At 41.7% G+C, this 27,462-nt stretch overlaps 2 protein-coding genes across 8 annotated transcripts in view; both read left to right on the forward strand.

Annotated features, from left to right (window-relative positions):
- LOC103468055 (neural cell adhesion molecule L1.1-like) overlaps nucleotides 1-8,461 on the forward strand; it is a 50,008-nt gene extending 41,547 nt beyond the window's left edge. For 5 of the 6 annotated variants that reach the window (XM_081609414.1, XM_008414890.3, XM_008414893.3 and 2 more), the window contains 8 exons: nucleotides 617-739; nucleotides 820-993; nucleotides 1,567-1,680; nucleotides 2,443-2,592; nucleotides 2,679-2,810; nucleotides 2,891-2,960; nucleotides 3,420-3,431; nucleotides 5,906-8,461. In XM_081609414.1, the coding sequence (XP_081465540.1) occupies nucleotides 617-739; nucleotides 820-993; nucleotides 1,567-1,680; nucleotides 2,443-2,592; nucleotides 2,679-2,810; nucleotides 2,891-2,960; nucleotides 3,420-3,431; nucleotides 5,906-6,167 (1,037 nt within the window). In that variant the 3' untranslated portion in view covers nucleotides 6,168-8,461. The remainder of the gene's footprint in view (nucleotides 1-616; nucleotides 740-819; nucleotides 994-1,566; nucleotides 1,681-2,442; nucleotides 2,593-2,678; nucleotides 2,811-2,890; nucleotides 2,961-3,419; nucleotides 3,432-5,905) is intronic. The other variant, XM_008414892.3, reaches the window with a different exon arrangement.
- Nucleotides 8,462-8,561: 100 nt separating this feature from the next.
- On the forward strand, nucleotides 8,562-27,263 carry LOC103468054 (6-phosphofructo-2-kinase/fructose-2,6-bisphosphatase). 2 transcript variants are annotated; one of them, XM_008414889.3, is made up of 14 exons: nucleotides 8,562-9,271; nucleotides 12,570-12,695; nucleotides 13,391-13,487; nucleotides 13,778-13,844; nucleotides 14,084-14,158; nucleotides 14,246-14,302; nucleotides 14,840-14,961; nucleotides 15,587-15,794; nucleotides 20,346-20,492; nucleotides 20,647-20,751; nucleotides 21,739-21,868; nucleotides 22,803-22,865; nucleotides 22,961-23,025; nucleotides 24,320-27,263. In XM_008414889.3, exons 1-14 carry the CDS (start codon nucleotides 9,247-9,249, stop codon nucleotides 24,377-24,379), a joined length of 1,347 nt encoding a protein of 448 aa, XP_008413111.1. In that variant the 5' UTR covers nucleotides 8,562-9,246; the 3' UTR covers nucleotides 24,380-27,263. The 2 variants fall into 2 exon arrangements, with proteins under 2 accessions (XP_008413111.1, XP_008413110.1); XM_008414888.3 differs by lacking the exon at nucleotides 8,562-9,271 and adding an exon at nucleotides 10,675-11,640.
- Nucleotides 27,264-27,462: the final 199 nt, after the last annotated feature.

The following is a 27,462-nucleotide window of genomic DNA, read 5'->3' on the forward strand; positions in this document are numbered from 1 at the left end:
ACTGCGCTAACATGTCCAGTTTTTTGTTCTTCCATCCGGGGTTTTACTGCGTCGTTCTTATAAATGCTTATAAGAACCACACAGATGTTTTCTGGGAATAACTTCATGTCTGTTGGTGTCTGAAAAACAAGCCATTTCAAAAACCTCCCGATTGAGTCACGCTGCGCCGTTTCCTAGCAACCACAGCTGAGCTCAACCCGTTACCTAGCAACCCTGGCGCACGTCCAGTTCTAGTTCCACTGGCAGATTATCTTACTGTGCACTAGAAATTAGAACAAAAAATACTTGGTAAGATTTTGTGTTTTTGCAGTGTAGTTGACTTTCCATCCAGATACCACTTGGTGCATTCTTGTTGGTTGAGCAGGATGCTCCACTTCTGCTTTTCCAAGATGTACGATTGTCTGATTTCGCATCCGTTTTCAGCCCTTTTCACAAAAGTGTAAACATTGAGTTGGGGGGGCGGCCGGCAGCAGCTTGTTTGGATTTAACACAGATTTAAAATAAGCAGATTAGAAAGTGAAAAATGTAATGAATAAGGAATCGCAGTAGCTCAGTTTGGATTTTCCAGGTTGACCAGAGTTTTCTGCTCTCCTTCTCGGTGCGTTTGTCTTCACAGCTCCTGGTCCTCCTGCCTCTCTGACGTTTGAAAGCCCAACGGAAACCTCACTGATTCTCCACTGGTCTCCTCCGCATGAAGTTAACGGAGAACTTCAGGGCTACGAGGTCCAATATCAGCAAGGTAGCAGCTGAGTTTGGACAGAGGGACTTTATTCAGGATGAACTAATCTGACGTTGGGCCTGGTTTGTGTTTCCTGTCAGAGGGGGGCAGCCAGACGGAGATCCAGATATCCAGAATCAATGTTTTGAACAAAAACCAGGCTGAACTGACCAATCTGGACCCGAGCAGCTATTACCTGTTCATGGTTATCGCGTGCACCGCAGCAGGATGTGGCCCGCCCATCACGCGGAGAGGCGCCACGCTGCTGGAAGGAGGTAAAGGCGCCGCCATCAAACCCCAGCTTCAATACACAGTGATGCTCTGCAGGGGGCGCCATTCTTACCGTTACACAATCAACAAGTATTTATGTCACAACTTCAGATTAAAGCCACAAACTAAACATTCATTTAGCAAGTTAAACATTAAGTTTGATGCTAAACACTTTAGATAGCAAGATAAGTACTTAGTTACCCAGCCACAATATCTGATTTACTAACTAAATATTTAATTAGCTTTGAGTTAAATGTTTACTTAGACAGCTAAATATTTATCTTACAAACTAAATAATTAGTTTCAATCTACGCATTTAGCTCACTAACTCAGTGTTGAGTTTGCACTCTAAATATTTTCTCTCTAAATATTTAGTTTGAAGCTGAATATTTAGTTTGCTAATTGAATATTTAGTTTGAAAATGTTATGAATGAACAAGATGAAAATATGAATAAAAAACGAACCCCGGTTCTTTTCTCTTGACAGGATAAATAATCAAAATGAATGTTAATTTTTGGCTGTGAAACTTTTCATGACATTAAATCGTTCCGTCGTAAACGTCTCTCTGCTTCCTGTAGCTCCTCCCACAAACATCACCGTGGTTTCCAGTGTCACGTCCTTCAACCTGAGCTGGGTGCCTGAGGACCGGCACCGGAACCACGGCTTCCACATCCACTTCCTCCGGAAGAGCGGTGAGCGGCAGGACACGTCCAAGTTACGTTTTTATAACCGTGGAAACAAGATGGGAAGCATGGAGGGGAGAAGGACGCACACCTCCAAGTTGCACCCAGTTGATAGGAGACTGGTTGCTAGGAGACCAGCATCTTGTTCCCAACAAGTTTTTACAAACATGCTGGTGTTTAAATTTCCACAGTTTTTCTGCACTGAAATCCTGGATGTCAAATAGTCGTTTTTTTCAACATTTAATAAACATGAACGTTTTATTTCTATAATATATTTTTATTCTATTCTAGTCGATTTTATTCTATCATGAAACTTGCAGACTTCAGGTTACTTAACAGACAAAAATGCACCAGTAACTGCATTTTCAGTAACCGTATCTGCACAAATTGGAATCACGAAAATAAATTTAATGGAAAGACGCCGATTTTAGGGAAAAAAAAGTGAAACATTTTGATTAAAAGTTTTTTATGCTACGTTGTTTTTTTTTTCAATCGTATAAAAATTTGTTTACTTTGTGAAACTGTTGGAAACAACCAGATGTTACTACTGGAGGGAACGACAAAGAAGACGACAGACAGGAAGTAGTAGTTTTTTAATGGCTCATCGCATAAACACACTGATTGATTCACGTGGGATTTTAATTATGTTTCTTATTTAATGAAATCATCATAATTAAAAAATACAGTTATATATATATATATAAAAGCATAATATCGACATTTGTAAAGGAAACTCAGCGGCTAACTTTAGTTATTTCTCTTTGTGTCCAGCCGGCGGTCAGTGGGAGGAGTCAGAGCTGATCAACTCCACGCAGGGTTTCTATTCGCTGACGGGCCTCCAGCCAGGAACCGAGTACAGCCTGAGGATCCTGCACGACAACAACACGCACTGGCAGGAAATGCTGCGGACCGTCGGACCAGGTGCGTCCGCACAGACTCAAACCGCCGGGACTGAATGTCGTTTACGCTCATAAAGACGTTCTAAAGGTGAAACGTTTCTGCCTCAGTGCCGTCGGAAATGCCGGGCCGGTTTGCCACGCAGGGCTGGTTGATTGGACTCATCAGCGCCATCGTCCTCCTCATCCTCATCCTCCTCATCCTCTGCCTCATTAAGCGCAGCAGGGGGGGGAAATACGCAGGTACGCCCAAACCGATGATCTGACGGAAATACGACGGAAATACGACGTACTGATGTGGGAAAATGTGTTTCTCCTCACAGTGAAGGACAAAGAGAAAAAAGACATCGACTTCGATCTTCAGAACAAGGATGAAACCTTCGGCGAGTACAGGTGAGTCATTGCCGATCAGAACCGATCGGAACCAATAGTCACGGTATCAGATCAGGAATCAAAATAGACTCCAGACGTCTTTGAACCTCCCGGTGTTCAAAGACACAAACCTTTTTGGTGATTGTGCCAAATTATTATAAATATTTGAAAGTGAAATCAGCTGATAAACAAGTTTGATGTCTTATTTCACCGTCAGTCAACAGGAAGAACCGATTATTTGTGCAACAGCTTTAGAAATGAAGCAGAAATCATTTTTCTACATGTAATAGCATTTAGTTTAAAGTGTTACTTTAAATGTATTGGTTTTGTCCTGCTAGCTTGGTGCTCTTGTTGGTGCTAAGCAGCTGTTTGACTTGCATATGCCTCGGGCCGGCTCTGGGAACCAACAGGAACCGCTGAATGTTGCGTTTTGTTTTCGCTCTCATGTCTTTCTTTCCTCCTCTCCTGCTTTTCCTGCAGATCTCTGGAGAGGTGAGGGAGTCGGCCTTCCTGTTGTCATGTGCTTCTTCGTTCTCACTGGCATAAAAATAAAAGCTTTCTGTTCTTAAATCTGATAAATATCTAAAATTATTTCAGATGGTTAAAGAAACGTTGATGCTTGCTCATCATGTCCGCCTCATTTTCAACGTCTTTCACTGCTTTCTGGGATTCGGACCCAGTTTACACCAGCAGTAAAACCAGTAGAAAATCTGATTAAGTGGCGCTGAGTCATGCTCTCACCTGTCCTGCAACCTCACCTGGATGCTTCCCGCTCGGCATCAAAGCCGTTTTTGTTTCTGTTGCAACCGTCTGGTTTCACTTTTAAAGGCTGAGAATTTTTTCACTGCTGTAGCAAATTAAGCCTGTTTTCACTCTGAAGGTGCAAAAGTTTTAGCAGCAACACAAATCTTTGTTTTTCTAGTTTTTCATGTTTCTGTGAGGAAACGAGGAGAAATTTAAAAATGTCTCAGAGTCGATACAGATTTACAGCGTAGATCCTGTTTCAGTCTGGACCCATCCTCCTGAGATCGGACCTAAAGGTTCCCTCCCGGTGGAGACCAAACCTCTGATCCACTGTGTTGCCTTTGCATTGTGACTCGATGCGCATCATGCTGGGAAATGTAAAGTTACACAAACACTCAGAGCTGTAATCCGGGTTATTTAACCTAAGAAAAAAAAAAAAATAAGGATTACATTTTTAAGTCATATTTTCTCCACATCATACATTATAAATATCACTGTTTTAAACTAAACATGTAGAACTAAACTAGTTAGCAAGCCAATTATTTAGCTAATTAGCATGTAAATATTTGCTAATTAGCAAAAATATTTAGCTAATGAATATTTAGCTACTCATTAGCTAAATATTGCTAATGAATATTTAGCTTTATTAGCAAGCTAAATATTTGGGTTCAAACTCAATATTTAGCTCAAAATATCAACCTGAACAATTAGCTTCAATCTAATTAATAAACTAAATATTTAGTTTCAAATTGTTTCAAAACTTTTAAGTTTTAAGTTTGTAATATTCAGTTTACCAACTCAATATTTATCTCCAAACTAAATATTTATCTCTGAATTAGCCAAGTATTTAGTTTTTAGCTAAATAAATGGCCTGGTACTAAAAATAATTTGGAAATGTGACACTTATAATATGAATGAATGAATGAATGACATGGTGAAAATATGACTGAACATGAACCTTTTTTCTGACTGGCTAATTGTCATAAGACATTATTGCTGTAAATATTTGTAGCTTCACAATCAGCTTCCCTCCTTCCTGTGGGTTAATAATCAGAGAAACTGGATTTTTCCAACCAAACCAGTGGTTCTGGCCCAGTCGGTTCCTCTGGTCCTACAGAACCCATAGAGTTTGAAAAACCCAACATTTGTGTCGCTGCAGGATCATTTGTCTCAGACTGGAAACGACTTCCTGAGCCGCTGCAGCCTTTAAAGCCGGCGTCCTATTTCTGTTTTTATTCAAGCTTTTTATGGCTTTTTGCTTCAATCCGTCACTTTTTGTTCTACATCCTTTGTGTTCCTGAGATTATAGCAGATTATTACGATCCGTTTAAAACATATTTGTTGACCTTTCTAACATTTTGATGCATCAAAGCCACAAACTTCTTGTATTTTCTTTAGATTTTGTACAAAAAACCAACATAAAGTGGAGCCAAAACATTTCACAAATGAAAATCTGAAATGTGTGACACGCATTTGGATACAAACCCCCTTCACTACAAAACCCCTCAATAAAATCCAGTGAACTGCTCTAGAGGTCAGCTACCTTATGACCTCTAAAGCCGTAAGGTTCAGAGGTCATAAGGTTTGGTGGTCTTTGGCTAAAGACCACCAAACCTTATGGTTTGGTCTTTAGCTTTGGCTAAAGACCACGAGCCATTTCTTCTGCTAGCGCTAGGCTAGCACATTAGCTTAGGTTGGATTTACCCAGAATGCCCTGTGCTGTAGTCCACTTCCTGCTATTGGAGCGGTCTCTGGTCCGCGTGGCGTTCACACATGCATTCAAACTGAACCAGAGTTCACTTCAACCGAACCCAGACGGAGATTTGTAGACGGATCAGCGTTAGCTTGCGCGTTCATACCGCCCCAAACAAACTGGACTTTCTAAACTGGACTGGAGTTGATTAAAGCGACGAAACACAAAGTTGATGGAGAACTGCAGCTCTAACCCCAATAAAAGATGGTCCTAAAAATATTGACATAAGAGCGGCTAAATACATGGGCACACCACACTTTTCAGATTTACATTTGTAAAAACACAAGAGGTATGTAAATAATTCATTAATTTAATTTGCTTTAGCAATTTCCCACTTTCTGTCCCACAGAACTGCAAATAAAGTAAAAGTAAAAGTTTGTGGTCGCGACAAAATGTGAAAAAGTTGACAGGGAAACCTGGTCGTAACGCCGCCGTCACCAACCGCTGTTCCCGCTCTGCTTCCCCGCAGCGACGGAGACGAGAAGCGCTCGGACAGCCAGCGGTCCCTGTGCGACGACAGCAAGCTGGGGAGCGAAGACTCGCTGGCCGAGTACGGGGACAGCGTGGACATCCAGTTCAACGAGGACGGCTCCTTCATCGGCCAGTACAGCGGCCGCTCCGCCGCCGCCGCCGCGCCGCACGGCAGCTCCGGCCCGGCCTCCCCGCTGAACCCGGCGCCGCCGCCCCCCTTCGCTCCCTCCATGTCCGGCATCCTGAACCGGCCCAGCTAGATCCACAACCAGAACCGCCTACACATGCATGTCTGCAGCAGAACGGCAGAGACGGACCCGATTCCACTTCCTGGTTCCGACAGGAAGTTTTACTCTCCATGTTTACAGCTTTTGATGCAAAACTGCTAACTGTAAGAAAAATGAACAAATTTGGCTCCTTTAGAGAAACAAATATATCTTCATTAAATTCATTCCACTGTCTGATGCTGCAGTGAGTAACTCTCTACTGTTCAACTCTGCAAAAACACAGAATAACGCCAAGAGTTTGGAGTGCAGATAAAATTACACTAAATTAAGACAAAACTAATTTAAATTCATCTTATCAGCAAGATTAGAAACTTATTTTAAGTAAATAATTCATTAATAATGATGAAAAAGTTCCAGTTCCAAGTAAATTAAACCAGTATTTTTTCATATTAAGGAATTACTTTGTTAAAAGAAGCTTTAAATCTTACTGATAAGTTATTTTCATGTTAGTTTTGTCTTAATTAAAGCCTGTTAATCTATTTGCACTACAAACTGGATTTACACTTGGTATTATTCTGTGTTTTTGCAGTGAATCTTCACTGCCGTATTTTTAACCGTTGCTGTAAAGCATGGAGTTAGCAGCTTTGTACTGTTGAGCTCACACAATATTAATATTATATTATTATCGCTCTGTCAGAATATAACGGCTTCAAATTTCTCCTTCACCGATAAAAAGCGAAAGCTGGCGCAGCTGGGAGCATTACAGGACAAATATGACGCATTTAGCTGAACTTCCCATGAATATTTCAGCCTCATCCTGGGTTTTTTTTCATCCATTTTTACTCAAACATCATCATTTCTTTTATATAAGCATTTAAATTTCTTCTTGACCGAACTGGGAACGATGCAGACTTTGGTTTTGAGAGGATAAATCGGTACTAACCTCTGCTTCTCTGTGCAGCTTCAGTGCGCAACTAAACCATGTAATCAGAGTAAAGTATAAATCCCTCAATATAATGTTTAATTTCACACATTTTCAACGTGCCTCTCAGTTTTTAAAGGGAAAAGTTTAACCGAATTGTAATAAAGTGTAGTTAGTCCCCTTGGCCACCAGATGGAGCCAGTTTTAACTGACTGCAGTGATTTTCAGTTGCAAAAAGCTCGCAGCTTCCTATGCAGAGGCGGGAAAATGATTATGCAGGCAGGAAGAATCTCACGTTTTCCTTCTCTGAATGTAAATAAAACCTCAAGATTGTCTCTTTTTGTTACTTTATACAGCTTGTTTTATAAAATAACCAAATTGTTTTTATTATCTATTGACGTGTTTGATTTTGAGCGTTTGTAACGTCCTGACCCACCGTCTGCTGTTGACCTTTACCCTCGTGTCACTTAGTAGCTCCAGATCCTGTAGAGACGAAAATTAGGAAATTCAACCCTCTTCCTGTTTCCTGTAGAGCTTAGAGACGCAGCAGAAGTACAGATTATTAAATGTGACGTTCAAACGGACGTAGACAAATGGAGTAAATGTCTGCCAAAAAAACTCAGAAATGTTCAGATTAATCTCACATTTTTGAGTCAAAAAAAGTCTACAAAGAACTACAAAATTTTTAAAAAAACAAGAACATTTCTTACTTTGAGAAGTCAAAAATTACAGAAACAAATGTCAAATTTTGAGATTAATCTCAGAAGATTTGTAGAAAAACTGAAATTTCTGAGTTTGAAGTCAGAAACCTTAATAGAAAAAAATTGAGAAATGTTGAGATTAATCTGAGAAAAATTCTAGAAAACAAGGAAATTTCTGAGTTTCAAAATTCCAACATTTTCGCTGTTTGAAACTGAGAATAAAAATTTCTACAAATTGTCTGGAATTAATCTAAAAAACTTTTGGAGCTCAAATATTTCCTTGTTTTTTTCTGAAATTTTTAGGGGAAACTTCTGAGTTTCATAAGTTGTAAATTTTAGTCTTTTCTTTGTTTTTCATGGAAACTTTCTGAGATTTTTTGACAGAAATTTTTCTTTCCTTTCTCCGATGGCCCTGCGCCGTCGCCGGTACCGGAGCACAGAGTTTTAACGGACTTGCCTGAGATGTTTGCAGATGTTTTGTGATGAAGCAGCTCAGATGTTCCGGCTCTCCTGGTTCCGGCCGGAACCGGGAACCTTCAGCGGGACTCGGACCGGGCCGGACTGAGAGGAAATGTGACGGCAGGAGGAGAAATACTGAGATGTGCTAACTAACTAGCTTGTTGCATTGTGCGCTGTGTGTAAGATGGCGAACTAACCTCAGACTGTCAACGAATAATAAACATGGCGACGCATTTACCGACCAACGGCTCTGGGTTTGTTTGAGAGGCTGCGCAGTACCGACGGAAAACACCAGAACATTTATGGCAAGAAGCGCTAGAAAAATAAACTTGATAAGTTTTCAACTTTAGAGCTCAGAAATTTCCTGTTTTTTTTTTCTGAGACTGATCTAAAAGTCTTTGGTTCTTTTCCTGCAAATTTATGACTTTTCAACTCAGAAATTTTAAAGGTTTTGTAGAAAATGTCTTGGATGAATCTCTTTTTCCTGAAATTTTTTGATTACTGGAACTGAGACATTTCAGATAATTTTCTAGAACATTTCTGCAGTTAATCTAAAAAAAAAATTGAGCTATTATTTATGTTTGATACTCGGAAATCTTTGATTTTCTAGAAAATTTCTGAGATGAATCTCCCAATTTTAGTTTTTTTAGGCGGAAAGTTGTTATTTTGTTTTATCCATCCATCCATTTTCTTCCGCTTATCCGGGGTCGGGTCGGGTATTTTGTTTTAGTTTGAATTTATAATTTTCCCCGTCGCAGTTGGGTCGTGGTGTTCACATGACGCGGTTCCCTGGTGGAGGGGGAGGAAGAGGAGGAAGAGGAGGTGAAGTCTGGAGGTTTCTGACCGTCAGGCTGGACGCACCGCAGCAGCAGGACAATCCGGTAGGATAAGTCAGTCATCGGACGGGTCGCTGCTTCCGTGACCGTGGAGTGGGCGGGCCCACGGCCAGTGTTCATGCTTGCTGCACACATGGTGTCATAACTGACGGCGGTTCCGAGGCTCCGCAGGACGGAACCGAGACCCGGGAAGGATGCTCCGCTTCCAGCGTCCGCACGGTAATCAGCACCGACCTGCTGCGTGATTTACCGCTCAGGCTGTTTTCATTCATTCATTCATTCATTCATTCATTCATTCGGTCCAACCCCGAGGAAAAGAGGTGAAATCCACGGCGCGCGACCTTGTGACTCAAACGGATCAAAGATCCACTATTGAGCTGAAGATGCTCGGGTCTTTCTTTGTTTATTATTTTGGTTGGAGTCTCGAGCTGTTTTACCGGAACAACCCGCGGCTCGCGCGTGGCGGGCAGGTGCGTGCGCGTGGTGACAGTCCAGGCGTCTGACGCCATCATGAAGGAAGGGGTCACTGTAAGGCTATCGCGGGGCTTCAGCGTCATAAACAAGACGCTCCGGCTCCGCCCCCACATGGAGGAACAACAACAACAAGCCGCTTTAAAAACCTCAGAGAAGAAGAAGAACAACAAGAAGAAGAAGCTGCAATATAAAAGTTATTGTTACTCATTTTGATTTGCTTAGTTCTGATGGGAAGAATGTTTTGGTTAACAAAACAAAAACGCCTCCGGTAGAATTTAAAACAAGTCTAATGGGTTTTCTAATGAGTGCCATTTGTCAAGTTTTCATCATGTTATTTACTCATTAATGTCACAGTTTCCAACAAGTCCAATTAAAATATTTGGCTCCAAACTAAATATTTAGTTAGCAAGCTAATTATTTTGTTTTCCACCAAAATATTTAGGGTGCAAGCTAGCTACAAACTGAACATTTAGCTCTGAGCTAGCGAAATATTTAGCTAATATGGAAATTCACTTGTCAATAAGCGGAAGTGGACTATCAAAATAAAAGCTGTGACACACTGTTTCAAACGAATTATTTAACAGCCCAATTTAGTTAAAAATTTTGTTTCTAACCTAACTATTTAGAGTGCAAGCTAAGCTATTTAGTTTACCAACAAATAATTTAGCTCCAATTTAAATCTTAAGCTCATAACTATATATTTAGTTAGCAAGCTAAATTTTTAGCTAGCTTAAATTTTAACATTTAAACTTTGTAAATATTAGCAAACTTAATATTTAGTTACCAACTAAATATTTAGCTCCACTTAAATAGGTCTGAACTATATATTTATTTGTCTTGCTAAGTACATTTTTATTTTGAACATAAATATTTAGCTTGAAAATTGTTTTGTTAGCAAGCCAAATAATTAGTTTAAAGCTCAATGTATAGCTCAGAGCTATTTAGTTTGAAGATAAATATTTAGCTTGCTAACTAAATATTTAGTTTAAATTGTGACATTTATATATGAATCCCCATTTTTAAAAAGCTTTTATTAAAGGCTAAATAACAGAAATTATTGCTGGTCATTTTTAACCGTCATGGCACCTCGTAGTTTTCTTGGCACCTTTTCCTTTTTTGGCATGTCAGGCATACCGTACAGAGGAGCTGGTTGCTTTCATTTGCCAGGGAAGATTTTCTCTACATGAACTAAATCTGTGGATGGTATCCTGACTGTAATCAGCTTTATCAAAACAAGATTGATTCTGCCGTCAGAGTGTCCAGGCCACATTGATCTACAAATGTTTCTTTGGCATTTATCTACAGAAAAGCGCTAATAGCGAGTAGCCTGGTCTCTGACAGCAGCAGTTAGCAAATCCCATTCATTTTCCACTTTGACATTTGGTTCCTCCAAGTATTGACGTTTCATGTCTGAATCATTTTCTCTCTTGGGGTTTGAAAGAAGGATTTTTATTCCCCACAGAAATGTTGGGGAAAAGAGACGAAAACTGTTCAAAGAAACAGTGAAACATCCAGTTTTTCTTCTGCTCATCTGTGTTATGTTGCTAAATTAGTTTCTGTATTTGGATCGCAGTAAGAAGATTATCTTTTTTGTACAGTTTTGGCTTAATTACTGCACTGAGTGTGTTATTCTTCCAGCAAATGGCCTTTTGTCCGAGTCTGTCAACGATTAATCGGTTACTGGATTAGTTGGTGGTTATTTCAATAATCAATTAATCACGATTGATCGATTCAGCCTTATCTTCAAAAAGCATGTAGAGCGTCTTGCTGTCGGCCCATCAGGATTCCCACAGAACGTCCACTTCCTGCCCTCCAGGTCAAAGTGTAGCGTTGTGCTGACTGGACGTTATTCTGTGACAGACAGACGAACCGACCAATCACAGCGAGGCAAACAGGTAGCTCCTCCCACATCGTGAGAAAGTTCAAACTGCACATTTAACTGGGAAGCTCCCTGCTGTTAAACACACACCGACTCTGAGACGACACCAAGACACACACACACACACACACACACGGCGGAGTCATGTCCCAGAACCGAGCGACGCTCACCAGAACCCCCCTGGAGAAAACCTGGGTTCCCTGGATGGGAAGCAGACTGAGCAAACGCAGAGGCTGTGAGTAGACAGAACCAGCGGTTCTGGTTCTGACCCGCTGTGGGTTTCTTTGTTTCTGTTTTTGAGGAGTGCGAGGCATTAAGCTGTGCTTATTGACTCTGAGTTTGGATGGTTTCTTATTTTGGAAACATGGAGAAGTCCTGAAGGCCGTTCACCCCAAAGGGTCACGGGGTCATCGTGTTCTGATCCGATATTAAAGCTGCAGTTTGTAACTTTGGCAGAAAATAAACGTTTCTACGTTTTTATTCAAACTGTCACCATGTGAAGATAGTTTAACACGAGACAGATAATCTGCGAAAGATCTCCTCCTCCTCCCACAGCTGCCTGAAGAAACGCTTCAAAAACAACCAATCAGAGCCGGGAGGCGGGGCTTAGCGCTGCCAGTCATCCTCATGTGCACGCTGCTAAATGTGCTAATGGCAGAGAAACAACTCACAGTTACAGGAAAAACGATTATCCGTCGTCATAAGTGGCTATGCTAACTAGCTTTAGCATTCACAACAGGCCATGCTAACTAGCCTAGCATTCACAACAGGCCATGCTAGTTAATTTAATTGATCAAATTAGTCAATGATTATTTCAATAATCGATTCAGCCGTACTGTGCAGCCGGATGGATTCCTGATAAAACGTTCCTTGTTCTTTTCTATTTTTAATCTTTTTTTTTCTCTTTTTTACAGTTTATTCAGAGTCACATGATGTTTTTATTTTTTTCTTTAATTATGTAAAGCACCTTGAAAAGCCTTGCTGCTGAAATGTGCCATACAAATAAAATTTGATTGTTTGTTATGATGAGTAACCATGGCAACCAGCCATCTCTCTCTCTCTCTCTCTCTCTTCCATCAATCATAATGTGTTTAATTTGATTTAATGTCTAATTTTCCCTCTGGGATCAGTAAAGTATCTCCTTTTCTTCTGGTTGTGTTTCAGCTTCGGTTCCCCAGTTCACCAATTCCCCGACCATGATAGTGATGGTCGGCCTGCCGGCTCGGGGGAAAACCTACATCTCCAAGAAGCTCACCAGGTACCTGAACTGGATCGGGGTGTCGACCAAAGGTACTGATCCGCCCGCCCGCCCGCCTGCCTGGGTCCGACTCGGTTTACTGCTTCAGCCGCTGAAAACCCTTTTTCCTTGATTATTACTTTTCACCCCTGATGTCTGTCATCGGCTCTGGATTTCAGCTGGCAGAAGGAGCAAATTTTCAAGTTTTTGGAGATTTTCTGAATTTCAAAAGTTGAAAATTTCAACTTTTAGGGTTAGAATTTCCTTTTTTTTCAAGAAACTTTCTGAAATTAACCTAAACGTTTTTGAGTCTTTTCTTGCCAATTGTTGACTTCTGAAACTCTGAAGTGATTTGTTGGAAATAAAAATTGTTTTCCAGTTTTTTCCTAGAAAATTTGTAATATTAATCTTACAAATTTTTGAGGTTTTTCTTGGAAATTTTAGATCGTTTTTAACTTTTTTCTAGAAAATTTCTGAAATTAACCTAAAAAAGTTGAGTATTTTTCACAAATATCTCCGATTTAAAAAGTGTAGAAATTTTTTACAGAAATTTTTTGATGTTAATCCTAAATTTTTTTGTTTTTTTTTCTTGCGAATTTTTGAAGTTTTTCTTCCTTTTTTTATTGAATAATTTAAAAGCATAAATGTTTATGAATTGAACTTCTTTTGTCGATATCGCAATTAATTGATGACAGATTCTGAAATGAGGATGATTAAACATTTTAATCCTGTATTTGTTGTTTTTTAGTGTTTAACGTGGGGCAGTACAGGAGAGAAGCAACCCGCTCCTACAACAGCTACGAGTTCTTTAAACCCGACAACGCAGAAGCCATGAAGATACGCAAGTACGACCTTAACGCAGGAAACGGATTAAAGAAAATATTAAAACTATCATCACATTTAAGAAAATGTCCAGTTTGGGAGGATTCAGCTGAAATCCCACCGATTCATCAACGGCCTGAAATTTCATCATGTTTTATCTATACTTAATTTATTTATGTTGATTCTTAATGTTTTTTTATATTTTTAAATGTTTTTATATCGTTTTTCATGGTTTTTAAATATTTTTTGATGTTTCTTCATTTTATTTCGTAATGTTTTTCGCATTGTTTTGAATGTTTTGTGTTTACTGCAGCGCCTGCGTGAACACGGCCCTGCAGGATGTGTGTGACTACCTGACCAGAGACCAAGGGCAGGTCGCGGTGAGTTCAGGTCAAAGGTTATCCAAAAGAATCAGGAGCGATTTAAAGAGACAGGACGGATATATGGAGGAAGTTCACCTGAAACTGAGAGCCCGTCTGATTTTTTAATTTCTTTAAATCATCAGACATTCTTCTGGCTAATGGACGATAAATGTTTTGTAAATGTTTATTAATGTTGATCTTGAAAACATGTAAACGTAGCTAAAGCCATATTTAACTGCGTGATTTTGTTCTGCCAGGTTTTCGACGCCACCAACACGACGCCGGAGCGCAGAGAGGTCATCCTCAACTTCGGCAAAGAAAATGGTTACAAAGTTGGTTTTTAGTTTCCCTTCCTGCTGTAAAACGTGGAAATCTGTCAGAAACATAAAGCTGCAGTTTCCGTCTTCTCCCTGGTTCAGGTTTTCTTCGTGGAGTCGATTTGCGACGATCCCGAAATCATTGCTGAGAATATTAAAGTAAGTTACTGTGATTTAAGATTTCACGATAATATTGTTGTTCTGGGACATATTTGGTGGTAATGTTGTGATAAACAACTATTAGTTTTTTAGGTAACTGAATGCAGGATTCAGTGTTTATGCTTGAAAAACATGACAATCTGAAAATAAGCTTTAAACAAATGTGATTTATTTCACTAAAATAAATCATAATTCTTTTGAATTTCCTGATATTCGTTGGTGCTCTTGTTAACAATCAGTGAATAGTAAAAGTAGATTTGTTTTTTTTTATTTAATATTATTAATTGGAATTTATCAAGAAATTCTTATCATAATAAATTTTTCCCAATAGTTAAAAGATGCAATAAATTCCTGCTCCCATTTTCAAGTAAAGTAACATTAATGTCATCATAAAGACTAATAAACTTTAACTTATACTACCTATATTATACCTATATTAACCGTCAGATTGGAAATGATGGAGCTAATTTTAATTTATCATGTGATTAACTGATTATTTACTTGCCTCACTCACTAAAGTCGTTATTTTTTGAACAGCAAGTGAAACTGTCGAGTCCCGACTACGTAGACTGTGACAAAGAAGAAGCTGTTGCAGATTTCCTGAAGAGGATCGAGTGTTACAAGATGACCTACGTTCCCCTGGACGACAGCAAGGACCGGTAACCGATACCGATACTGATACCGATACCAATACCGATACTGTTAGCTAAATATACAGCATCAGGCTAAATATTCAGCTCCATAAATAGCTTGAAGCTAAATATGTACGTAAAACAAGTAAAAAATAAAAAAAGTTATTATTATAAATATTTAGAGGCTAAATATTCAAAATAATAGCTTCAATAAATATTCATAGTTGTGAAACTAAATATTTAGCTGGTAAACTAAATTTGCAAACTGAATATTTAACTAGCGTAGAGATAAATATCTAACGTGGAGCTAAATATAAAGCTGTATGACTATATATTTAGTTGGTAAACTACATATCTATCTATGTCTCTCTATACAGATATGGAGTTTATATTTAGTTTGGAGCTAAATATTTAGTTGTAAACTATATATCCAGCTTGCCAATTAAATACTTAGTTTAAACATTTAAGATTCATGGATAATGTTAAAAGTTAAAAAAATTAACCCTATTTTTTCTCTAAATGATCCAAATTATAGATGTTAATGTTTTACCGTATCGTCACTAATGTTGCTCCATATTAAAGGCTAAATGACATAAATGGACGGAGGCTTCATGTGTTTAGTTACCGTCCGTCTCCCCGTTTCTCTCCGCAGGAGTTTATCGTACATTAAAATCTTCAACGTGGGCAGCCGGTACCTGGTGAACCGGGTCCAGGACCACATCCAGAGCCGGATCGTCTACTACCTCATGAACATCCACGTCACGCCCCGGTCCATCTACCTGTCCCGGCACGGCGAGAGCGAGCTCAACCTGGTGGGGCGCATCGGGGGCGACTCCGGCCTGTCACACCGGGGGGCAAAGGTCAGGCCAGCGGCGCGACTGAACATTTTACCAGACAGAACCAGAGTCCAAGTTTAAGATGATCCGTTTCAGACGAAAGCTCAGGTCAAAGGTGAATCCTGTCATCATGGATGCTGATGTTTATGTCAGCAGCAGCAGCTGAAGCTGCTGAAGTAGCAGCAGCTGAAGCAGCAGCTGCAGCAACTGCAGCTGAAGCAGCAGCAGCAGAAGCAGCAGCAGCAGCACCTGAAGCAGCAGCAGCAGCAGAAGCAGCAGCTGAAGCAGCAGCAGCTGAAGCAGCAGCAGCAGAAGCAGCAGCTGAAGCAGCTGAAGCAGCAGAAGCAGCAGCTGAAGCAGCAGCAGCTGAAGCAGCAGCAGCAGAAGCAGCAGCAGCAGAAGCAGCAGCTGAAGCAGCAGAAGCAGCAGCTGAAGCAGCAGCAGCTGAAGCAGCAGCAGCTGAAGCAGCAGCAGCTGAAGCAGCAGCAGAAGCAGCAGCTGAAGCAGCAGAAGCAGCAGCTGAAGCAGCAGCAGCTGAAGCAGCAGCAGCTGCAGCAGCAGCAGAAGCTGAAGCAGCAGCAGCAGCAGCTGAAGCAGCAGCTGAAGCAGCAGCAGCAGCAGCTGAAGCAGCTGAAGCAGCAGCTGAAGCAGCAGCTGAAGCAGCAGCTGAAGCAGCAACAGCAGCAGCTGAAGCAGCAGCAGAAGCTGAAGCAGCAGCAGCAGCAGCTGAAGCAGCAGCTGAAGCAGCAGCTGAAGCAGCTGAAGCAGCAGCTGAAGCAGCAGCTGAAGCAGCAGCTGAAGCAGCAGCAGCTGAAGCAGCAGCAGCAGCAGCTGAAGCAGCAGCTGAAGCAGCAGCAGCAGCAGCTGAAGCAGCAGCAGCTGAAGCAGCAGCAGCTGAAGCAGCAGCAGCTGCAGCAGCAGCAGCTGAAGCAGCAGCAGCAGCAGCAGCAGCAGCAGCAGCAGAAGCAGCAGCTGAAGCAGCAGAAGCAGCAGCTGAAGCAGCAGAAGCAGCTGAAGCAGCAGAAGCAGCAGCTGAAGCAGCAGAAGCAGCAGCTGAAGCAGCAGCAGCTGAAGCAGCAGCAGCAGAAGCAGCAGCAGCAGCAGAAGCAGCAGCTGAAGCAGCAGCAGCAGAAGCAGCAGCTGAAGCAGCAGCAGCTGAAGCAGCAGCAGAAGCAGCAGCAGAAGCAGCAGCTGAAGCAGCAGCAGCTGAAGCAGCAGCAGCAGCAGCAGCTGAAGCAGCAGCTGAAGCAGCAGAAGCAGCAGCAGCAGCAGCAGCTGAAGCAGCAGCAGCAGCAGCAGCAGAAGCAGCAGCTGAAGCAGCAGAAGCAGCAGCAGAAGCAGCAGCTGAAGCAGCAGCAGCTGAAGCAGCAGAAGCAGCAGCAGAAGCAGCAGCTGAAGCAGCAGAAGCAGCAGCTGAAGCAGCAGCAGCTGAAGCAGCAGCAGCTGCAGCAGCAGCAGAAGCTGAAGCAGCAGCAGCAGCAGCTGAAGCAGCAGCTGAAGCAGCAGCAGCAGCAGCTGAAGCAGCTGAAGCAGCAGCTGAAGCAGCAGCTGAAGCAGCAGCTGAAGCAGCAACAGCAGCAGCTGAAGCAGCAGCAGAAGCTGAAGCAGCAGCAGCAGCAGCTGAAGCAGCAGCTGAAGCAGCAGCTGAAGCAGCAGCAGCTGAAGCAGCTGAAGCAGCAGCTGAAGCAGCAGCTGAAGCAGCAGCAGCTGAAGCAGCAGCAGCAGCAGCTGAAGCAGCAGCTGAAGCAGCAGCAGCAGCAGCTGAAGCAGCAGCAGCTGAAGCAGCAGCAGCTGAAGCAGCAGCAGCTGCAGCAGCAGCAGCTGAAGCAGCAGCAGCAGCAGCAGCAGCAGCAGAAGCAGCAGCTGAAGCAGCAGAAGCAGCAGCTGAAGCAGCAGAAGCAGCTGAAGCAGCAGAAGCAGCAGCTGAAGCAGCAGAAGCAGCAGCTGAAGCAGCAGCAGCTGAAGCAGCAGCAGCAGAAGCAGCAGCAGCAGCAGAAGCAGCAGCTGAAGCAGCAGCAGCAGAAGCAGCAGCTGAAGCAGCAGCAGCTGAAGCAGCAGCAGCTGAAGCAGCAGCAGCTGAAGCAGCAGCAGAAGCAGCAGCAGAAGCAGCAGCAGAAGCAGCAGCTGAAGCAGCAGCAGCTGAAGCAGCAGCAGCAGCAGCAGCTGAAGCAGCAGCTGAAGCAGCAGCAGCAGCAGCTGAAGCAGCTGAAGCAGCAGCTGAAGCAGCAGCTGAAGCAGCAGCAGCAGCAGCTGAAGCAGCAGCAGAAGCTGAAGCAGCAGCAGCAGCAGCTGAAGCAGCAGCTGAAGCAGCAGCAGCAGCAGCTGAAGCAGCTGAAGCAGCAGCTGAAGCAGCAGCTGAAGCAGCAGCAGCAGCAGCTGAAGCAGCAGCAGAAGCTGAAGCAGCAGCAGCAGCAGCTGAAGCAGCAGCTGAAGCAGCAGCAGCAGCAGCTGAAGCAGCTGAAGCAGCAGCTGAAGCAGCAGCTGAAGCAGCAGCAGCAGCAGCTGAAGCAGCAGCAGCAGCAGCTGAAGCAGCAGCTGAAGCAGCAGCAGCTGAAGCAGCAGCAGCTGAAGCAGCAGCAGCTGAAGCAGCAGCAGCAGCAGCAGCAGCAGCTGACAGCAGCAGCAGCAGCAGCAGCAGAAGCAGCAGCTGAAGCAGCAGAAGCAGCAGCAGAAGCAGCAGCTGAAGCAGCAGCAGCTGAAGCAGCAGCAGCTGAAGCAGCAGCAGCTGAAGCAGCAGCAGAAGCAGCAGCTGAAGCAGCAGCAGCTGAAGCAGCAGCAGCTGAAGCAGCAGCAGCTGCAGCAGCAGCAGAAGCTGAAGCAGCAGCAGCAGCAGCTGAAGCAGCAGCTGAAGCAGCAGCTGAAGCAGCAGCTGAAGCAGCAGCTGAAGCAGCAGCAGCAGAAGCTGAAGCAGCAGCAGCAGCAGCTGAAGCAGCAGCTGAAGCAGCAGCTGAAGCAGCAGCAGCAGCAGCTGAAGCAGCAGCAGCAGCAGCTGAAGCAGCAGCTGAAGCAGCAGCAGCAGAAGCTGAAGCAGCAGCAGCAGCAGCTGAAGCAGCAGCAGCAGCAGCTGAAGCAGCAGCAGCAGCAGCTGAAGCAGCAGCTGAAGCAGCTGAAGCAGCAGCTGAAGCAGCAGCAGCAGCAGCTGAAGCAGCAGCTGCAGCAGCTGCAGCAGAAGCAGAAGCTGCAGCAGCAGCAGAAGCAGCAGCTGAAGCAGCAGCTGAAGCAGCAGCTGCAGCAGCTGCAGCAGAAGCAGAAGCTGCAGCAGCAGCAGCAGCTGAAGCAGCAGCAGCTGCAGCAGCAGCAGCAGCTGCAGCAGCTGCAGCAGAAGCAGAAGCTGCAGCAGCAGCAGCAGCTGCAGCAGCTGCAGCAGAAGCAGAAGCTGCAGCAGCAGCAGCAGCTGAAGCAGCAGCAGCTGCAGCAGCAGCAGCAGCTGCAGCAGCAGCAGCAGCTGCAGCAGCTGCAGCAGAAGCAGAAGCTGCAGCAGCAGCAGCAGCTGCAGCAGCTGCAGCAGAAGCAGAAGCTGCAGCAGCAGCAGCAGCTGCAGCAGCTGCAGCAGAAGCAGAAGCTGCAGCAGCAGCAGCAGCTGCAGCAGCTGCAGCAGAAGCAGAAGCTGCAGCAGCAGCAGCAGCTGCAGCAGCTGCAGCAGAAGCAGAAGCTGCAGCAGCAGCAGCAGCTGAAGCAGCAGCAGCTGCAGCAGTCCTAGTTTCCTGGTTTCACTGCAGAGCAAAGTCCAGCGATAATGAATCACTCGGATAGCAAAACAACTCGGACAGAAATCCATCAATAATCAATGAAACAAAACATGCAGGTAGAACAGAGATAAGAGCTTTAAATATTATTAGAATAGAATAGAATAGAATCAGCCTTTATTCAGGTATGGGATGTAAAGGTTCAAATAAATAAAAAAATATTTACCTAACAAGATATGTAGTTGATAAACAACTAAATATGAAGCTCCAAACTAAATATTTAGTTTACCAGCTACGTTTTCATTTTGTAAATAAATATTTAACTGAATATTTAGCTGTAAATGTAAATATTTAGTTCCTGAGCTAATATTTAGTTTAGTGTCTAAACAGTAGCTTAGGAAACTAAATATTTAGTTTACAATGTAAGTATTTAAATTACCAATTAATTTTCTACCTCCATGCTAAAGTTAATATACCAACCAAATGTTTAGTTCGTAAATAAATAAAAATAAGCCAAAAAGCTCAACAGTTAGTTTACCATCTAATTATTTACCATCTAATAATGTAGCTGCAAACTAAATACTTAGTTTATCAACTCAATTCTAGTTGGAAAATACAGAAATATGTAGCTAAACATTTAGATGGGAAGCTACATTTTTAATTGCTAAACTAAATATACTATTTGTAAACTAAATATTTAGCTTACCAACTAATTATGTATCTCCAAACTAAATATTTAGTTTACAAATATATTTTTAGTTAGTAATTAAATACATATTTAGCTAGGAAAATGAATATTTAGTTGCTAAATTAAATGTTTATCACCTAAATATGTATTGGAAGAATAATTCAGACTGTAAGTTTAGTTTCTGCGTCTCTCTGCCGTCAGTTCGCCGCCGCGCTGGGCGCCTACATGCGCGGGCAGAGCATCAGCGACCTGAAGGTTTGGACGAGCCACATGAAGAGAACCATCCAGACCGCCGAGGCGCTGGGGGTCCAGTACGAGCAGTGGAAGGCCCTGAACGAGATCGACGCTGTGAGCCTCAAACCGAGCCGCCGCCGCCGCCGCATTTCATAAACACGGTTCAAACTGATGCGATTCCAACGGCTCCACCTCGTTACACGACAACCTCACGTAGAAATACCGTTTACAGCAGATGAACACATTCATGTTTTCATTCTCTGATCAGGGAGTTTGTGAGGAAATGACTTATGAGGAGATTCAGGAGCATTACCCAGAGGAGTTCGCCCTGAGGGATCAGGACAAATATCGGTACCGGTACCCCAAAGGAGAGGTGAGTCTGAAAAAAGGTACGGCAAGCCCAAAACGTCTCCCAGATTATTCACCAATCCAGAGTAAAGATCAGGAAACGCAGAGAAGCAGCTGATGCTGGAAGAGTTTCCAAAACTTCTGAACTTCAGAGGAAAAAGATCCGTGACATTTAGGATAATCAGGTTTTAAAAATAATTCAGACGCTGCCACAAAGTACGAGTAAGAATCAGTCCGTCCACAAGAAACTCTTCAGTTGTAACTTCATTAGTTTCTGCAGGAAGTGAAGGATCTGTGTCTGTAAAGAGGGTTTAAGTGGAAAAAAGGAAAAGAGAAAAAACAGAAGAAGAAAAGGGAACCTGTGGCGCCGTCACAGGTTCGATTCCCGGCCTGGCGACCTTTGCCTTTCTCTCATTACCAACTTTCCTGTCAATTAACTATCAAATAAAAGCCACTGGAGCCAATAAAACCTAAAAAAACGAAAAGAGAAGGATAAGGAGACAAAAGGAAAAATAGAGAAAAATAATAAAATAAAACATTAAAACAGCAGAAATGGGGGAGAAATAGAAAAATTTGAAAAAACATAAAGGTGAAAAAATAAAAAATCCTATATTAGTTTCACATCTACTCTAAAAATTAGCCTCCATTCATAGACTTTAATATCTATTAATGTCAAAGGTTTGTTTTAATAAATTCTGATTTTAATAATTTCATATTCCAGAGCAGAATTTGGCTCTGGAATATGAAAACATTTACTGCCGATCAAAACTTCCTTTCTACATCAGGACCAGTAACGATATGACGGTTATTTCAGGAAACCGATCCAGTGACGCGTCTAGTTGACTCACTGCGTTCTGATCCTGTACAGAATGACAATAATGTCAAAACATACTTTAAGTCTGACATCCTTTTTGCGAACCGGAGTTGCTGTCTCGGCCTGACAGTAATGAGAACGTTGATCATTGGCGTGTTTAACCCTGTAAATCTGACCTGTTTGACCTTTGCCCTCCAGTCGTACGAGGACCTGGTCCAGCGTCTGGAGCCCGTCATCATGGAGCTGGAGAGGCAGGAGAACGTCCTGGTCATCTGTCACCAGGCGGTCATGAGATGTTTACTGGCCTACTTCCTGGACAAGAGTGCAAGTGAGGAAAAGAAACATCTTTATTTTACCAAAAATATTCCACTAGCTGCATTTCCATTAGCCATAAAAGTGACAAAATGATGAAAATAAATGAGCTTAAAGCTGTAGTACACTTTTGTTAAATCTGTCAGCATGTTGTGGCAGTTTGAGACAGAAAATCATCCTCCTTGACCTGTTAGTGTCTGAAGAAATTAACCAAAAACAACCAATCAGAGCCAGGAGGCGGGGCTTAGCGCTGTCAATCAACCCGATGTACACACCGATACATGTGCTAATGGTGAAGAAACAACTTTCCCTGACATAAAAATTGTTTGCCATAATTGGTGGCTATGTGAACTAGCTTAACGTTCACGACATGCTAGCTGCAGCGTAGCAGAGAGGAGGCTAAGACCCGCCTCCTGGCTCTGATTGGTTGTTTCTAATTGGTAGTGAGAGAAGCCAGAGGAGCTAAACTTTTTCACAGATTATCTGTGAAAACTATCACAACATGGTGACAGTTTCAACAAATGTATGAGAAAAAACTATTTTTTGATCACATTTTCATGCTGCAGCTTTTAATGGAAACGCACCAATTTCCCCAAAATGCCACAAACGTAGCCACTCCCACATAGGGGGGAGCTTGTTGCTCTATGGAAAGCCATCCAGCTCAAATTTATGTGACTTTTAACTTGAACACATGAAAATTTAACACGTACAACCAACATGTTGAGTACGTGTTAAATCACATATATTTGAGCAGGATGGCTTCCCATATCGCTTCAACGCCTGAATATACCTGATGTAACTGTTTACATCTGTCGCTGCCATGATTTTTAATGACTTATTAAAAAGTCATTTATAAGTGATTTATTGGACATTTATTGGACATAGTGCACCTTTGTAATGGAAACGCAGCTGGTGTGTTTCTGATGCACTACCTGGTGTTTCTGTGCCAGGCGAGCTGCCCTACCTGAAGTGTCCTCTGCACACCGTCCTGAAGCTCACGCCGGTCGCCTACGGTCCGTTCCTGCTACCAGAACAAGCCTCAGAACAAGCTGCTCTGGATCTGAATCTGCTGTTTGTTTTTCACCACTTCTGTTTTGTTTCCCCTCAGGGTGTAAAGTTGAGTCTGTGTTTCTCAACATTGAAGCTGTGAACACACACAGAGACCGGCCGGAGGTAAAGTCCCTGCAGTGTGTTGGTTTACGGCGGCTTAGACAGCGATAACACGCGGAAACAGATGAAGGTTTTCAGAGCTGCCTTGGTGATCTGATAAGAGGACTCATGATTTTAGAGTAAATATTACATTTGTCCCACATAACTACTGCAAAAACAGGCCAGCAACCAGAGGAAATGGTCTGGTTTAGACACCAGCTGCGTTTAAATGACAAATGTACACAAAACTGTCTCAATATTCCACTAATGTTGAGAAAAATCACAGTTTCAAGTTGGTGGTGTTTCTGTTAAATAAGAAAATCAATTAAAATCACACATGAATGAGCTTGTTCCCGCGATAAGTCATTAAGATATGCTTCACCATCTTCCTCCAACCACTTCCTGTTGTCTTCTTCTTCATGGCTTACGCCAGTAGCAACATCCGGCTGTTGATCATGTGTGAGGTGAAAAAAGTTTCTATTGCAGTTTTGCAAAATAAACTAATTTCAATTCAGCCAGACAAAAAAAACACCTGATCTTTTTTTTTTTTTATCAAAAAACAAGATTTTTCAAAATTACGCAAATTTATTCTTGAAACGTCAAATTGGACAATTATACGGTCAATGGAAACGCAGCTACTGGATTTGTTTCCACATTAAATGTTTTAGATAATCAAAAATAAAAAAATACAAACAAAAATCACCTGAGGAAACACCTGAGCAGTTTTCAAAAGGTTATTTCATTTACTCAGGAGAAAAGATATTATCCAAGTCAGCCTGGCAGTATGAGGAAAAGCTTTTTGTGATTCTGTGATTGGGGAAATTCAGAAAAAAATAACAAAAAATAGCATTTTTTTGCTCTAAATTTATTACAAATTTCCTGCAAAAATCGGTTTATGATGCCAACTCCCACCAGCAGGTGGCAGTATTTCTTATTTTTACACTGCTGCCTCAGCTTTACTCAATAATGGATTAAGTTTTAGTCCATTATTGATACGGCGAGTAAAAAATTATTTAAATTCTTTTAAGAAAGAAAATGTTTGTGTCGAATTGTTTTTTTCCTCATGTTTTTTCTTATATATTCAGATTTTAGAAGAGTAAAAAATATATATTTCTCAAGTAGCACCACAAAATAAGCAATTTTGACTGCAAAGAAAAAAATTACAAACAATCAAGAAATCCTACATTTGAAAACAGATGTTTGGTTTTATTTCTGATCTTAAACAAAAAGGCAAAAGCAGAAGAACTCTGTAGAGAGGAAAATAACTCAAGTACGTGGTAAATAGCTTGAACAAACAGCTTGAGTTTGTTTTTCTCAGAATGTGGAAGTGGACAGAGACCCGGAGGAGGCGCTGGAGACGGTACCAGAACACATCTAGAGGACGCCTCAGCTCAACGTCCGTCCCGTCCAGAGAAGACGTCTTATTTTAATTCATGTAATCCTTAGAAAACTGAGAGCTTGCTGACAATGAAAGGTTTCTTCAGCGGCATCTTAATTCCACTGTTAGTGCACTTTATCTGGAAGGGTCCAGGTTGAAAACAACTTTTAAAACGTGAAGAGCTGAAAACTGTTCAACAGTCCTCAATCTCAGTTTCACACTGCATCACTTCATCCTGTGCTGTTCCTTCAGCTCTTGTAATTTCATGCAGACAGCAATAACAGCGGAGACGCCGTGCCGCCATGTTTTAGAGGTAGTTTTAGATTTGAAAAGTGATGTTTGTTAATTTACGCAAAGGGCTTCATTCCCTCATCAGCACATTATTCAGCTCAGCAGAGACGTTGGTAACAAACCGTATTCATTTCATAGACAAAAGAAAAACCAAAGTCACCACCTGAAGTTAACTGCTGCAGATTAAATTCAGCTACCGTCACATTTCCAGGAACTTTGTAACTGACAGCCATCTTGGTAGGCAGTTGCTATGACAACAGTAAACAAGCCACAAGCTTATAACTACTTCTTGGTCCCTTCCTGAAACAATTTAAGTACATTACGACTATTACTTGATTACAGTTTTTGAGTACCCTACCCATCTCTGCGTAATACTGACGTAAATATCAGTGATACTTACTGTAGTACTTACTGCCGAATTAGCTAAATTAGCTTAGCTAATGTAGCTTTTATCTGCTAGCTAAGACACTAAAAGATTCTGTTTACTAAGGTGTCAGCGCCTTAAAATGTATTCGGTTCCGAAAAAAATGTAAGTTAGTCCTGAATACGTTAATCACGTGTCTTACAATTTGTCATGTAACTACATATGTTTGAGTTGTGTGCCCATCATTGCGGTTTAGGCTACCGCTAACTAGTTAAGTGTATGTTAGTGTATGGCTAACACAGTTAGCCAGCAAGCCAGCCATCTTTTTCCGTCTATCCTGGAGAAGCTGGAAAGTCCACAAATTCAAAAAAGTAAAAACTTTTCGACATTTCGAACTCAGAAATTATCACTTTTTCCTATATTTCTTAAATTAATCTAAAAAAAAATTCAGAATAATTTTTTTTTCCCGAGCTAAAATATACTACTACTAGCTTTTCTTTACATGGCCCTGAAAGGCCGCCGTAGAAACATTTACCTGGCGTCATGGCGGATTCTCGCAGCTGGAAGGTTGAAATCTTCCGTCCACATTCCTAAAACCTTCATGTGTGTTGACATTCAGTTGCACATAAAATCTATAGCTGATCAACAATTTGTTACAACCTTCGCTCAGTTTTAGCTCGAAATAAGACGTTTGTTTTCAAGGACACCAAATCTACAGTAGCCCAGAAGGGACAAATCATTCTGTTTGTTTACACGGTGCCTTTAAAAACTATTAATTTCCTGATTCATAGTATTACGAGCCGGAAGAAGGGTGTCTATGAAGGTTGCTCAAAAATGCAAACCGCGCTTAAGTATTCCCATCATCTGCAGTACAGCCATGCGCCGCTAGATGGCGCCACGGCCAGTTTTAACACCATCCAACGTTCCTTCCGTTTACCAAGCCCCCAGGACCTTCTGCCACCACCGTGCTTTTTTTTTATACAAACTCTTGTGAAGAAGTTGCTGTCCCTGTGGGAATTGACTGCATCTGTAATGATTATATGATTTTTTTTTTAATAGCTGAGTACTGTTTGAATAATATGAGCCGTGTTACTTTTAATTTTTAAACTCTTGCATCCTTTACTAAACATGTAAAATGTGAAATGGAGGATGAGGTCGATGTTAGAAAAAATAATCTGCATGTTTTTCCACCTTACAAAGAAATTATGACTTTTTATCTCATAATTGTTGCTTTGAAAGCCAAAATTATGACAAAATGCGTCTCTTTGCTCTTACATGGGTACAACCGGTGCATGGGCGCCGTTTCTAAAATTACACAGTAAAGAGATTAACAGCAATAATTTCCTGTTTAGCCTCTGTGGGTGTTTTCCAGTCATATTTTCACCAACTTATTCCTACAGTTATAAATGTCACAGTTCCAAACTTCAAATTCAATAAATCTTTTCCAACTTAATTAATTTCCAAACTAAACATTTATTTTCATATTAAATATTTATCAAACTAAATTTTTAGCAAGCAAGCTAAATATTTAACTTGTTTACCAAATACTTTGCAACCTGAGTATTTGGGTCGCTACCCAAGTACCTGGCTAAGTATTTAGCTTACAACTTATGTATTTGGTTTGCTTGCTAAATATGTATATTTAACTCAGACTGAAACATTTAGTTCATGTTTAGCTTTCTAACTAAATATTTAGTTGGAAACTAACATTAATGTAGGAATAACATGGTGAATATATGACTGAAAAATAAACTCATGAAAGGCTAAATGAAACGACAGCTGTGAATTTTTCACAGAAACTTTCCAAACTGCATCCAATTTGCATAAACTTTTTCCTAATTTACTGGAAATCTGTTTTGCTGCACATGTGCACTTCTGAAAAGCGTTTTAGACGCTTGTAAAGCTGCCGCAGCATTCATGTAATCTGAAAGACGATGGTTCTGGTTTCCAGATTAACCAGAACCATCTTGGATTTTCACGCTCAGATTTCTGACTTCTCCAGTCGGCATCGTCCCGATTCTGCTGCATCCAGTCATTCCTCCAAACTCGACCTTTTTGTGTGAATTAAGGTTTTTGCTCATGATTCTGTGCTTCAGTAAGTCGCTGTAATTCCTTTAATCCAGGTCTTTAAGATGAAACATTGTGAAACATTAAGTGTATTTGCTGTGTAATCCGTGTTGTGACCATGTCTGGTTAAAATCAGGTGCCTGAATAAACATCATCTCTGAACCGTTTGTTTTTCTGAAGCAGGTTCTCTGGGTAACGCTGCACTTTGTGAGATTATTGTTTTATTAAAATATGACAAATTATTTAAAGTGCTTCAAAAACCAAAAACTACAATCAGCTCAGACGTAGCTGCGTCTCATTAAAGTGAAACTAAATTCACACAAAAATGTAAATATTTCCCCTGAAACATGAAGATGATCTT

This window comes from Poecilia reticulata, chromosome 7 (genome assembly GCF_904066995.2).
Source record: "Poecilia reticulata chromosome 7, P_reticulata-male-v2, whole genome shotgun sequence".
NCBI lineage: Eukaryota > Metazoa > Chordata > Actinopteri > Cyprinodontiformes > Poeciliidae > Poecilia > Poecilia reticulata.

Bases quoted from the DNA above. Each gene is read 5' to 3' on its own strand.
- LOC103468054 (XM_008414888.3), top strand. From the start codon at position 11,550: ATGTCCCAGAACCGAGCGACGCTCACCAGAACCCCCCTGGAGAAAACC. The intron at 11,641-12,569 runs GTGAGTAGACAG...GTTGTGTTTCAG, and splicing joins ACTGAGCAAACGCAGAGGCT to CTTCGGTTCCCCAGTTCACC. The intron at 12,696-13,390 runs GTACTGATCCGC...GTTGTTTTTTAG, and splicing joins GATCGGGGTGTCGACCAAAG to TGTTTAACGTGGGGCAGTAC.